Source organism: Mus musculus, chromosome 10 (genome assembly GCF_000001635.26).
Source record: "Mus musculus strain C57BL/6J chromosome 10, GRCm38.p6 C57BL/6J".
In the NCBI taxonomy this organism is placed as follows: Eukaryota; Metazoa; Chordata; class Mammalia; order Rodentia; family Muridae; genus Mus; species Mus musculus.
Genome location: NC_000076.6, coordinates 67,235,179 through 67,248,938, shown reverse-complemented (window position 1 = coordinate 67,248,938; position 13,760 = coordinate 67,235,179). Strand labels below are relative to the sequence as shown.

Below are 13,760 nucleotides of genomic sequence, written 5' to 3'. Positions count from 1 at the left end.
CAACCTGACCCATCAAAAATCTATTTCAAGAAACTATTAATAGTTAATGAAAAACTGGGTTTAAGAAGCTCAATTACGGCCAGGCGTGGTGGTGCACGCCTTTAATCCCAGCACTCGGGAGGCAGAGGCAGGCGGATTTCTGAGTGTGAGGCTACCCTGGTCTACAGAGTGAGTTCCAGGACAGCCAGGGCTACACAGAGAAACCTGGTCTCAAAAAACCAAAACCAAATCAAACCAAACCAAACAAAACCAAACAAACAAAAAAAGCACAATTACTGTATTTTACGTTAAAACACTTTTAGGGATTTTGGTACAAGGTGGTAACTTGTAAGGATTCTTTATATAGATCCCAGAAACATTTAAATCAAGAAGATGAACAAAACCCAATGGCTTTAAAACCAAGAGACAGCACCTCTGAAAAGCTCTTTCCTTATTTTTGACACTTTATGTGTTTGACTGGTTCGCCTACACGCTTGCTTGTGCACCACATCTGTGCTGCTGCTCTAAGAGGCCAGAAGAGGGTTTCCGGTCCCTTGGCACAGATGGGTATGAGCTGCCATGCGGGTGCTAGGAACATATCTGAATTCTCTGAAAGAACACCAAGCAATCTTAACTACTGAGCCATTGTTCCAGTTCCACATAAAGGGCCCTTTGAAATTAACAAAACACTAAAAAAAAACCTTAAAAAGCATTTAACTGATCTTTATATTGCAGAATGCCAAAAAGGTAAATCAACAGATAGTCCACGCTCAAAGCAGGAGTGGGATGTTTTGACGTCTCAGTTATACCTTTTGAAGAAATTCCCTTATCTTGTCAACATCTTTTCCAGCATAAATATGCCATAGAGCACCAGGGATTTCACTCGAATCCTTTAATCTTTTTCTTAAAACATCATCTAATTCTTCTTCTTCAAATTTCTTAAGTATTCCTGAAACACAGGAGATTATTTTCAATTGGTCAGTAAAGGCTACCTAAAAGCATAACCTTCTAAGACTGATTATAGGCACAGAAGGCCTTTTCTTTGTTTATTTTGTAACCCCCCCCCCAACACACACACACACACACACACACACACACACACACACACGGCAATATGTAGCACAAACTACCGTGGAATTTACCATTCAACAAAGTCTGGAATGTGACCCACTATTCTCTCTTCCCCTGCAGGCTAGGGGTCAGTACTCTCATTGTTAAACCTAGTTTTATAATTTCAAATTGTTAGGGGGAGCAAAGGCCTGAGTCTGAGACACATGTGTCCACAGGAAGAGAAAGAATGATTTCACGATTGTTTGCTTCAGAGACAGAGAATCTACTCTCAAGCTAGAAATTTAGTTTCAAAAGGAAAAAAAAAAAAGTAGGGCTGGAGAGATGGCTTTGCAGCCAAGAGCACTGACTGCTCTTCCAGAGTTCAATTCCCAGCAACCACATGGTGGCTCACAACCATTTGTATTGGGATTTGATGCCCTCTTCTGAGACAATGACAGTGTACTAACATACAGTGGGCCAAAGAAATTATTCCACAGCTGAGTCCTTGCTGCTCTAGCAGAGGCCATTTTTAACTGCAGTTCCAGTGGCTCCTACACCCTCTGCTGGCTACAGTGAGTACTGCACGCATGTCATACACTTACAAGGGCAATCGTATGCACAGACAGACAGACAGTGGACTGACATAAAAGAGGCAACTAAGTGCAGCATCAGAGATGTGTCATCGGAACCAAAAGTGGTTTCTATCACTGGATTAGCGCTGTGGACTACAACTCCAATGTGCCACTGGCCATCTAGGATCTGGGCAGAACAGGATTGGGGGAGTTTCAATGTAGTAAAAAAATGAAAATTAAGGAGCTAAGCATTCAAAGCCTTCCAGTGGTGAGAAAGTTGAGATCACATATTACTGTCAAATGTACATCAAATTCAGTGTGTATGAGAACCACTTCCTTATAGCCAAAAGCTTAGAGAAACAGTTAATTCAACCACGTATCCAGACAAGCCTGGATATGCTGGAATAATGCAGTGTGTGTAGAGGGCAGGAATAACAGAGTGACTGAGGTAGAGACAGGGAAATAAGGCCCTTTATTGCAGCGTGCTGGATGTATCTCATAATTTGCAAATATTATGCCAACACCAACAATTTAACTACAATTTGAGTTTGTCTTGTTATATATACATGCCCCTAAAACTTTCACTTCTGAAAAGGAAAAAAAATCGTTGAGAGTCTGCTCTTATTTTTTAACTGCAGTGTCACCGACTAGCTGGGCACAAAGCCCCTCACCAAGCAATACGTACCTACTTTAAAGAGAAGTGAGGGGAGAGAAAAGGTTAACAGCCATGACTTCACATATGAAAAGGATGACTTAGATAGATGGTAGAACAAAGTTTTAAAGAATAGAAAGTAAAATCTATGAATACAGGAAAATGGCTGCTTGTATCTAAAACCTTCTTTTCCTTCTGAACCCGGGATGGGGGTGGGTGGGTGGGGGGAGGAGGCTGGGTGTGTGTGTGTGTGTGTGTGTGTGTGTGTGTGTGTGTGTGTGTAATTACAATTGCAAATGGCACTTCACCTCCCCAAGTGCTGGTGCCTATTCAGCATAACAAAATGCATTCATAAATACAGTACTTACTAAAAGCAAAGGGTCAAATAAAAACATCTACCTTTAAAATTACAATTCCTTGTACATGAGAACAGAAAAAGTAACTTTAAATATCAAAGGTCAGAACCCCTCCCGTTCTGTGCCAGCCTGTACCCGAGCATCACCTACGGCTGCTCTTTAGTTTTCTTTACCTGCTTTTGAGAGGACGCCATTTCCTTTTGCTATGCCGACATAGACTAGGACATTGACAACATCAGAAGCTTCAATGTGAAGATTTGTGGTTCCTATATCATGATCCTTAGCAGCAGCAACACCTGTGTGGACGTGAGGTCGTTTACTGCAGTGCACTGTGCGCATCTGATAATGCACAGATTTATGCCCACACAACAGTCTATTACAACAAACTAATGACAAGTCTGGTTTATTTGCCTTGTGATAAACACTAGCCCCTAAAACTATCAATGGGAAGGCCACATACAAAACAATTCAGTAAAAATACATAGAAATGTTACAAGGAATTATGAAGTATTACTTAAGTATACTACCTGCCAATTCATATAGCATTATTTGATATTAAGAAGGGTTTCAATAACATCACTTAAAGAACAGGTTTTAGTAATAGGTAAAGCCACTGGACATTGGCTTCTGGACTAAAGTCTGTTATCCTCCCACAGAGTCTCAACTTAAAGAGAAACGAAAACATATACTTACCATAGGCACTGCACAGCCTGGGTCCTAGATCAGGGCGTACAAAGAACCCTGGCAAATGGGAGGCCAAATTGAACTTCCCTTCTGGGTTGCAATATTCTGGTAATGGCAGACATCTTAAAAAGTCTTCATATCTAAAGGTAACAATACAGTTTTTTAAAAAAAAATATAGACTTGCATTATATAAAAATTTGGAAGAACAAAATTATTTCTTCTTTTTTAGTTTTTGAGTGTTTTTTTTTTTTGGAGACAGGGTTTCTCCATGTAGCACTGGGTGTCCTGGAACTCATCCTATAGACCAGGCTGACCTTGAATTCAGAGATCTGCTTGCCTCTGCCTAACAAGGGCTAAGATTAGAGGCATGCAACACCACTGACTGGTACAAAATTCTTAAGTTGTGAAGAACACTGTAATACCCTTTCCTTAAACTAGGCAACACTATTCTAGAACGCCTTCAGAGTGTAAACTGATGTACTGTACGAGGGAGGCATACAGCATGCTAAATACTAATGTTTCAATTACACTTCCCTAAACACAACCGATTAGGTACAAGATCCAGAAAGAGGGAGGCCTATAGCAGACACAACGCCCTAACAGTACCTCCTCAGTACAAGTCTCCACCTTGATGAGGCTTTTTGGTTATTTATCTTTATTGAGGAAAAAACAAGACAAAACAAAAAGTAGAAACCAAAGACAACTATGGTTCAGCAGTAGTTAGCTGCATTGGCTGGGAACAAGCCCAGCTTAACTTTTCCCGACACATTACCTTGTTGGCATCATGGCCTTGAAGTCCTCCCCAGATGGGCAGTCTTTCAACTTTAATACTACTGTTTCTCCACCTTTGTTTTTTTGACGTTCTATAAAGACAGAAGCTAGTTACTGAAAACATAACATAGGCCTTTTTATTAGAATTTGAGAAAGAATGTTAATGATTGAATTGTAGATGCTTCATGGGCATTGGTTGGCCTTTTTCCCTCATGTATTCAAGCAGCATTAACACATTTTAGATGGACTGTGTGCATGTATTCATGTGTGTGTGTGGATATACAAGGAAGTTTGAAGAGAACATTGGATCTCCTGGACCTGAAGTTACTTGAAGGCAGCTGTGAGCTACCAAACTCGGGTCCTCTCCAAGAGCTGCTGAGCCATCTCTCCAGCCCGAAGAGTTTACTATGGGATACATGCATTAACTACTTTTAGTATCTAAAAGAAATTGCTCTTCAGAATTATTTATATTTATTAAGAATAGTCTTACATTAATAGTTACATTAATTTTCAAAGTATTTAAATAAACGATATAATTTCCACAATTTTAGGGAGTTACCAAAATTCCATTACGAAATACAGCATAAGTTATGTCCAAGTTAAAGAAAATCAGGACTAGAGTTAGGATTATGAACCACTATTTTGTTTCCAAATTATTTTGTCTTTTATAGATAGGGTCTTAATTAGCTCAGCTGGCCTCAAATTCACTAAGTAGCCAAGGATGACCTAGGACTCTAGAACTCCCTGTCTCTTTCTGCTTAAGCAGGTGCTGAGACACAGTTGTATGTCACTACCCCCAGATGTGTGTGTCTCTGTCCCTCTCTCCTGAATAACAATGTTAATACAGATGCTTCCCAGGTGAAGAACTGAAGTCGAATTATCAAGGTGTTATCTTAAGGTTACATGGGTGAGACAACAGTGAAAAACAACATACTTGACACTTCTTCAAAACCATCCCAGAACTCCTTAACGTTGGCATTGGAAACAATGCTGTCTTTGCAGTTGAGGAGATCAGCTTGGTGGTCTCCAAAATCCAGACTAATTGATTCTGCCTTCCACAAGCTAATGTTCATTTTCTTATGCACACCGGAAACCACTGCAGGCTTATGAATAAACACAAATAAATAATAGTTAAAAGGTGCCTAAACACTTCAAAGCTTCAGTGTACATGCAAGTGGATGGCACTGCTAAGTTTCAGCTCTACTGGCAAATTTGTAAAAATAATGGAGGCTACTCAAAAGCTCTGGGCTTGAACGATGCTTGCATATGAATGAGAACAAAGGAAGATGCCGCAGCAGGAATGGGGACATTTATTTGTTTACTTGGTCTCTATTGTATTTTGACACAGGGTTTTTGCAGTGTAGCATAAGCAGTCCCCCGGCTTCAGTTTTTTGAGTGCAGAGATTTACACGTGCCACTGTACCCAACAAAATGGCAGTTTTATATGAAAATTTCAATGGAAAGTACTTTCCAGGAAGTTAAGTGAATATTGCATTTATGGGTTGCAGAAGTATTTTAGGAGACTGCTTTATTCATAGGCAAACTTCCTATAGATGCTGTATAAACTATTTGTAACTGTGCAGTAACACTGGGGAAAAAAAAGATCAAACCACAGTGGATACGGAACTTACAACACTAAAGCACATGTTCTTTTACCTCTAGAAGGGTCTGGATAACAATACTAGGAACAGGTAGAATACCATACTGTCAGCGGAATGATTGACTGTAAATGAATCCTGCCTTTTAGATCTCATGAATTCAAAATTTATAACACTGTTTAACTAAAAAATACCAGTAACTAAAGATTACTACTTCTACAAACTCTAATAAATTACATTAAAATACCTCTATGTTTAATTGTTTGGCTGATACATTATTCAGCTTTTACTCTAATAAAATAGTTCTACAGTAGAGAGAAACTAAAAATCTGACTTATAAGACTCTCTAAAAGACATTGACTTTCTAAAACATTTAACTTCATCATTAAAGAAATGCCTTAAATTAAAAAAAGTTAATTACACAGGATTTATTTTTTAAGATTCACCCCAAACACTCTGGTCTACACAATGAGTTCCAGGCCAGCTGGGGCTACATAGTGAGACCGTCTTATAAGAGAACGAAGGGCTACAGAGATGGCTCAGCAGTTAACAGCACTGGCTGCTCTTGCAGAAGACGTGGTTTGATTCCCAGCACCTACATAGTGGTTCACAAGCATCTGCAACTCTAGTTTCAAGGGATCCAATGCCCTCTTCTGGCCTTCACAGACACCAGCCATGCAAGTGGGACACAGACATACATGCAAGCAAAACACCCACACACATAAAACAAACAAAACAAAACCCATCAAGAAATTTAGTTGAACTGAATTGAATTCTCCATTAAATATTGTTTCCATCAGTTAATCACACGTTCAGCTCTTAAGATAGGTCCAGATATTAGGTAATTGTTGCTGGCAATTCACATACTACAGTTTCTATATAAAAGTACTCCTGGTAAATTCATTTACCAATCCATAAAAAGACAACTAAATGGTATATTAAAATAATTTCAAGTAGAAGCTAAAGTTACTGTCATCATCCTTCTGAAATACCTCAATAATCCTTAATCAGACTTCTCACCTCTTGGATTATTCTCTTGGAATATCCAATAATACACAGCTGCTGCCTGCAATGTATGTTAACATTCCTAGATATTTATGAACCTTGCATTGTGAATACTTTAAGTTGTGAATTTCTTTACCACACTCTTCTAGGTTCTAGAGTTCAGCAATAACTAGTGCATGTTAACCCCTTCCTTGGGCAACTAGCCAAAGTTCAAAGACTAGCAAAATGTTCACTAAAAGACTGAGAATCACGGAAGGAAAATGGTTCTTAGTCACAGCCCCAAAGCCTCCTAATGAAATCCTCAGTATTTAACTGTACCGTGTGGCTGTTGACGTGGTGCAGCTGATAAAGGAGCTGTTCAAGTCTAATGCCCTGAGCTCAATCCCCAAAATCTACAAGGTGGAAGGAGAGAACTGACTGCAAAAAGCTGCTGACTGACTTTAACTATACAATCACAAGCATACAGATAGTATATAGTAGATACAAACAAAAGTCTAGTAATTTTTCAAAGAGGAAGAAACAAATTAAGCAATATTAATATTCTGAGGCCAGTAATTAAGACTGTTCATAATTTTTTATGAATGTAAATACTTGACATTGGAAGTACAGATAAAGCATTAAGTCAGAACTTTGATCATATGGAAAACCAGTTTTATCCGGGCGCAAAGAAGTAATCGAACTTTGTATTTAAGATATAATGAAATGAAGGCTAAGTGTGCGGTGGCACATGCCTCTTATCCCAGCAATTTGGAGGCAGAAGTAGGCAGATTTCTGTAGGTTCAAGGCTATCCTTGTCTACAAAGGGAGTTCCAGGACAGCCAAAGCTACACAGAAAGAAGGACCCTGTCTCCAATACCCAAAACTGAATGGAAGCTTTGCTGAAGGCAGGCAGGGTGCTCACCAGTGGAAGCATAGGCTTTAGCACTGCACAGAACTTGGCTTCTACCCAAAGCCTATTAAAGACCAAAAACAAACACACAAGCTAAACAAAACAAATACTATTTTAAACACTTCTCTAGCATTAAAAGGAAAACCACCTACATTTTCATCCGTTCAAGACAATTACTTTTAATATAAACATACTAGAAACACAAATCAGAACAAGAAAAATTAATTTTGTGAATTTATTACTAATGCATGTCTACTCACTAAACGAAAACTACTTGACAAATACTCTACTTCCTTGTAAAATTACATACATCTGAACAAAAGCAGAAATCCAGAAATAATAATTTTGGTAATCTGTTATTTTGTGGTTCTTCTTTTCCCCATAGGAGAAACTAACTGTTCTGCCTACTTCTCCTCAGACCATGCAGTGTACCATACATACCTGTCCTTGTTTCCAGCACTCTTTGAAAAGCTTCCAGTTATTACTATTCTTGTAATCTTTAAGCCATAAAATATGCTGGTCACAGATCCAAGAATGTGGTATGTCACGATAAGACTTATTGCTTTCATCCGTGGCAGGCAGACTGCTTTCTTTGGGTTCTTCATTAGGTTCTGATTTTATATTGATCTTGGAGGTTTTATTTGGTGGAATTTTGTTTTCAACAACTGAAGCAATGATGTCATCAAGAATGTTAGGCATAGTCCGGCCACCTTTGCCACTCTATTAAGAAAACCAGAAAACTTCTGAAAACAATGAGGACCCTAAGTTTGGTAATGCAACAAAACACCAGCTCCGAGGACTCAGAAGCACAGCCACCCTGGTTTTCACACGGGTGTGGACCTCCTATAAAGGATGCAGGGATAAGAATTCTCCACACAATTTAAAAGCATCTATAACATCATCTTCTTAGGAAATTATTCTGCTTTCTGCAAGCACGCCATAGACACTTGCACACTCGCATATGGTTCTGATTCTTCCCCACTACAAACACAACATTCACCTCGTGAAAACTCATCCTAGAGCATCCGGACTCACAGAACCTTCCTTCTCCAGCATTTAGCGTGAAAATACACAAAACTTTAGCTCTGAAGTTACAACTAGAATGAGAACAGGCCTAACAATTTAGCACATTGTATTTCATCTGCATCTGTTTTGTTAGAACCATAGCTAACTATCAAATCTCTATATAAACTTAAGGGCCAAACTTAAAAGCAGAGGCCGAAGGTGCAGGCAGCTAAATTTTAGAGCACTTGGACAGCATGTACAAAAACAAATCTAACACACAAAAATTAGCTGGCACACTCACTGAGGTTCCCATTGAATATACTGGCGCAAAGGCAATGCCAGCATCTGTAGAGCCCACACGAAGCTTGCCAGCTGTTGTGGTCAGCAAATCACGTAGGGTTGAACCCTGTTCGTTGCTCTGGGATGCTGGAGGTGATGTGCTGCCATTTGGAGAATCAGAGGCATCTTGGTCTCCATCTTCTTTGATTTCCCTTTCAAGAGTAAATTCTTTGTTTTCTGAAATAAAATTTAACAAAAATTGTGCATACATTTAATACTGAAGTATAGAAACAATAGACTCCTTGCATTTTATTTATTGTAACAACGTTGGTCTTTCTCAGAACCTCAGACCTGTTAGCTGTCTCTGTTGTGAATAAAGATGGTCAAATGCTAGCAGAAACTATAGTTAATTTATAACATGGTACTCTGACCAGTTTTGTAGACCTCATTCATAAATGAGTATGTAACTAATTTTGATATCAATCTTAGGAGGGTTGGCTCCAAATAAAAAAGAACAAATACTTTCTTGATCCTAAGCTATCAGTGAAATAAAGCAGAAAGCAAAGTAATTTACAGGCCATGTGCGGTAAGGACACTGGCATGAAGCCCTTCAGCACAAACTGGAGTGGGCAAAGTCACCTTGTTTTTCCTCTCTGGATTTCTGCTCAGCAAGATCAGCTAGCCAGTGCAGCGGTGACTGGGACTCTGGAGGTGTCAACCTGCTGTCTGTACTTGCACTTCCAGGGCTACTGTTGCCGTTAGTCTGAGATTTCTGAGGGCTGTTCTGCTGCTGAGACTCAGGCAGGGACACAGAAGTCTTATTACTGTGGTGAAGAACATTCTGTAGAACCTGTAAGGTAAGACACTTGAACATTTACCACTGTTTCCTCAGTTACTCAAGAGTTAAAAGCAGTCATAAGAAATTTACACAGTAATCTAGAAACACAAACCCTAGAGTAGAGCTTTTGCCCCCTTTTTGAGACAGACCCACAGTATATCTCAGGCTAGCCTAGAAACTGAATTCACAGCAATACTGCCCCAGATTCCTAGCTGCTGTGATTAAAAGCATATCTGCAATGTCTCAGTATTACCTGAGTTTCAAACACCCGAAGCTAAAATTATGTAACTGTTGTGTTATGTGTGACCAGAGACTTTTCTACTTACTTGAGACACACCATTCATTGTAGGAACATTTCCACCTTGTAAATTCTGTCTGTTTGTACAGTGACAATGGGATTTAATACCATATTTTTCCCTAAGAATGTGCATGGCATCAAGAAGGTCTGTCAACACTGGAAAATAAAACAGCAGTTAGTAGAGATTAGCATTGGCTGTTAAGAGCACACTCTCCTTGCTATGTTTAAGAACCGCTGAGCAGGCAGAATTACTCAGTACTATCACAGATATCTAGGCATCACAGAACCACCAACCAAATCTATATTCATTTCCTTACTGTCCAATTATTAAGATATCAGAATACTTAAAACTTCTTTGTAGGGAGCATCCGTATGACCCAAACTATACCATTACCCAATTTCTCTACATCATACTTTCTATGCAGTTTTCTTCACTAAGTCTGGGAAGAAAGATTTTTTCCCCCTGCAATCTTTATTAAATTTAAGTGGTCCTTTAATTTTGAACAAGACAATTCTATATTAGTTAAACCATATTTTTTCATTTTATTAGGTACGTGTTTGTTTGGGGAGGCGGGGTTGGGGGAGGAGGAACACATGAATACAAGCTATGGATGTTACTAACCAAGGTTGTTCAAACACATAAAAACTCCAGCGTGTCAAATGCTGAGGTCATAGGCACAAACTGTCACACCCAGCTACCATAACTCTAAGTGCTCTTCCTACCTACAGTGCTCAGGACCTCTATCTAACACAGAGGAGACTCACCAGAGCCAGGGATAATCTGAGTCAGCATCAGATGCTTATGGTCATGGGGCTGGCCTTTCACACACTTCATCCAAGCATACAGCTCTTTATCTGTAACATAACAGATCTTGTTCCAAGTTCACATTTTTAATTATAAACGTGACCATTTTATAGTTACAGAAAATTGAAAATGTAGTTTTCTATTGTATTTTGTTCTGTTGTTAAAGTCAGAAACAAACAAACAAAAACAAAACAAAACAAAAAAAAAAACCAACCCAAACTACCACGCAGTGAATCTTGATCAAAGCATTGATCGAGGCAGCAAGAATAGTGGAGTGGTGTGATAACACTTTCTAAAACAACTATTCTCTCCTATTGTTTCTATAGGGGTCACTTCTACTTTTTGTCTAATTGCAAACTGTAGTTAATCTTCTTTAGCTCTCAGCTATTTTCTCTGTAGAACAGCTGTACACTCTGTTAGACTTCTTATACTGAGACAAGTTTGAGGCAGCACTGACTTCTTTTGCTACTGTTCAATGAATGCTGGCATGAGGCTTGGGGTCAGCCCGTATCTACCATGTTATAAAGCCGTGGGTAAAATTATTGCCAACATGCAAGGAGAACACAAAAACAGTTAAGACGGCAAAGAGAGGACACGATATAGAGTCAGTATTAATTGCTACTGTTGATCTTATAGGAGGCTCCCTTCATGTAGTTGCACTGTGAGGCACAGCATGCGGTGCTGCAGGGAACATGATGAACTAACTGACACATGTGGCTCTAAAGCAAAATAACAACCAAACAAAAATGTACAAAGCTCAAGCAGTTCGGCATAATTTCTACAATTATTTCACAAAAATCCTAATTGAAATTAATTTAGTAAATAAACTTCAAATGCGACCTTTACAAGTTTTCTTTCCCAAACCTGAAAAGGAACCTACAAATGCTGCTATGCTGCAGTCGCTTACGCTGATGAACACCATGCAGCACATGCAGCACACCTGTCCTCTCTGTGAGTTGACGAAAGCAGTCAATGGAGAAGTCCAATGACATAAAGGAAGGCACATGGCATATACCTGAGAGACTGACACGGGATGTCATAAGCGATATATAGTTCCCAAAACAGAGCCCTATGGCAGCTTATGGCAGTGCTGTCTGCATTTATTATAAAGATTACACCATGTTTAAAAAGGGTAAAGAAATCTTCATGTAGGACAAGGCTGTGGGGTGGACAAACTATAGCAAAATAAAATTGATTTCCAAAATCTGACAAATGAAAACAAAAGACCTACAGAATTAGAAAATGAAGTGTTACATCACAAAGATGTCAAAATGCATTTTGATGGTATTACATTCTGTACATCAAACAGGACCTCCTACCTACCCCACCTCTTAGCTGCAGCCCCAGACCCCAGGTTAACATGGTTACATCATTTACTCATATTTACTTTATATCCGAGGAAAAGATAGCTGTAGATTTTCTGAAATACTCAGGTCTTATTGATAGTAAACATGTATAAGAAGAAAAGGGTTGAGAGAGTGGGGTAACTTTAACAATGGAAAATACATCATGGCTAAGACATGGCTCTTCTCCTAATACACAAGCCAAGGACACAAAGTCTATAATCACTTCACCTCTTCACTCAGGACGGGATACCACTATTGTAGCCACTTAAACAGCCTTATGTAAACTTTTTATCTATCCTACCTATCTTATCTATCTATCTATTTCCATCAACAGGGTCTTACTATACACCCCTGGATGAACTTGAACCTGAGCCAATCCTCCTACCTCAATTTCCAGTACATGTACTACTACACCTATACAATGTATTTTCTCCAGTAGGTATCCTGAACCCCCAAGTCTTGTACATGTTAGACAAGTGTTCTACCACTAACCTTACCTACTAAGCTTCTGACTAGCTGTCAACACTTTTGATGCATTTAGTAACTTCCTTTTAAAAATGTATCATCATCTATATTAAAAAGTGAACTACTAATACCATTTTATGTGAAAATTTATACAAAAGTTTTCATTATCTGTAATAAAAATATTTTTTCTTCAGTCTTTAAGACCTATGGTATAGCTGGGTATAGTGGCACACCAGCACTTGGGAGGCAGACACAAGCAGATCCCTGAGTTTACAGAGTGAGTTCCAGGACAGACAGGACCACACAGAGAAACCCTGTTTAAGAAAACAAAAACAAAAATGAAAATAATAAGCAAAAACAAAAGCCAAGAAAGAAGATAGACAGAGTGCTCACTTTGGCAGTACATAAACTGGAACAAGACAGAGAGGATTAGCATGGCCTCTGCACAAGGACAACACAAGAATTCAGGAAACGTTCCCTTCAGACCCTGAAAGAACAATCCTTAACCTCATATGGGAAAACAAAAACCCAGGTGGCTAAAACAATCCAGCAAAATAAAGTGCTGCGGGAGGTGATTGTCAACACCGCTTACTTCAAGCTGTGCATCGGAGCAATAGTCATAAAAACTGCACTGGTGGTGTAGGAGCAGACAGGATCATCAATGAACTTGATAAAATGAACGCAAAGAAATCAGTACCCCTCCGTTATACAAACGATAAACCGGCTCAGAAAGAACGAACCTAGGGAAACAACACCCTTCACACAGCCACAAATAATATAAAATATCTTGGTAAAACTCTAAGCAAGTGAATCTGTATGACAAGAAGCTCAAGTCCCTGAAGAAAGAAATCAAAGAAGACCTCAGTAGAGATGGAAAGATCTCCCATGCTCATTAATCAGTGGGGTTAACAGGGTGAAAATGGCCATCTTATCAAAAACAATCTATAGATTCAATTCAATTCCCATCAAAATTCCAACACATTTTTTTGGGTAGACTTTGAAAGATCAATTCTCAACTTCATATGGGAAAACAAAAAACCCAGGATAGCCAAAACATTCCTGAACAATGAGAAATCACCACCCTTGACCTCAAGTTGTACTACAGAGCAATACTGATAAAAACCACATGGTTTTGGTACAGAAACAGACAGGTTGATCAGTGGAATAG

General features: G+C 39.0%; 1 protein-coding gene and 1 pseudogene across 29 annotated transcripts in view; one reads left to right on the top strand and one right to left on the bottom strand.

Annotated features, from left to right (window-relative positions):
• Positions 1 to 13,760, bottom strand: part of Jmjd1c (jumonji domain containing 1C) — a 159,976-nt gene that overhangs the window by 7,388 nt on the left and 138,828 nt on the right. For all 29 annotated transcript variants that reach the window (XR_001779409.2, XR_001779410.2, XR_001779408.2 and 26 more), the window contains 10 exons: positions 10,742 to 10,831; positions 10,005 to 10,132; positions 9,480 to 9,690; positions 8,863 to 9,077; positions 7,998 to 8,276; positions 4,999 to 5,167; positions 4,066 to 4,156; positions 3,303 to 3,433; positions 2,783 to 2,905; positions 789 to 928 (listed from right to left, as the gene is read on the bottom strand). Coding sequence is in view for 26 of the 29 variants with exons in the window: in XM_030244815.1 (XP_030100675.1) it covers positions 789 to 928; positions 2,783 to 2,905; positions 3,303 to 3,433; positions 4,066 to 4,156; positions 4,999 to 5,167; positions 7,998 to 8,276; positions 8,863 to 9,077; positions 9,480 to 9,690; positions 10,005 to 10,132; positions 10,742 to 10,831 (1,577 nt within the window). In the remaining 3 variants the exon portion in view is untranslated. The remainder of the gene's footprint in view (positions 1 to 788; positions 929 to 2,782; positions 2,906 to 3,302; positions 3,434 to 4,065; positions 4,157 to 4,998; positions 5,168 to 7,997; positions 8,277 to 8,862; positions 9,078 to 9,479; positions 9,691 to 10,004; positions 10,133 to 10,741; positions 10,832 to 13,760) is intronic.
• Gm26359 lies at positions 12,978 to 13,078 on the top strand (annotated as a pseudogene).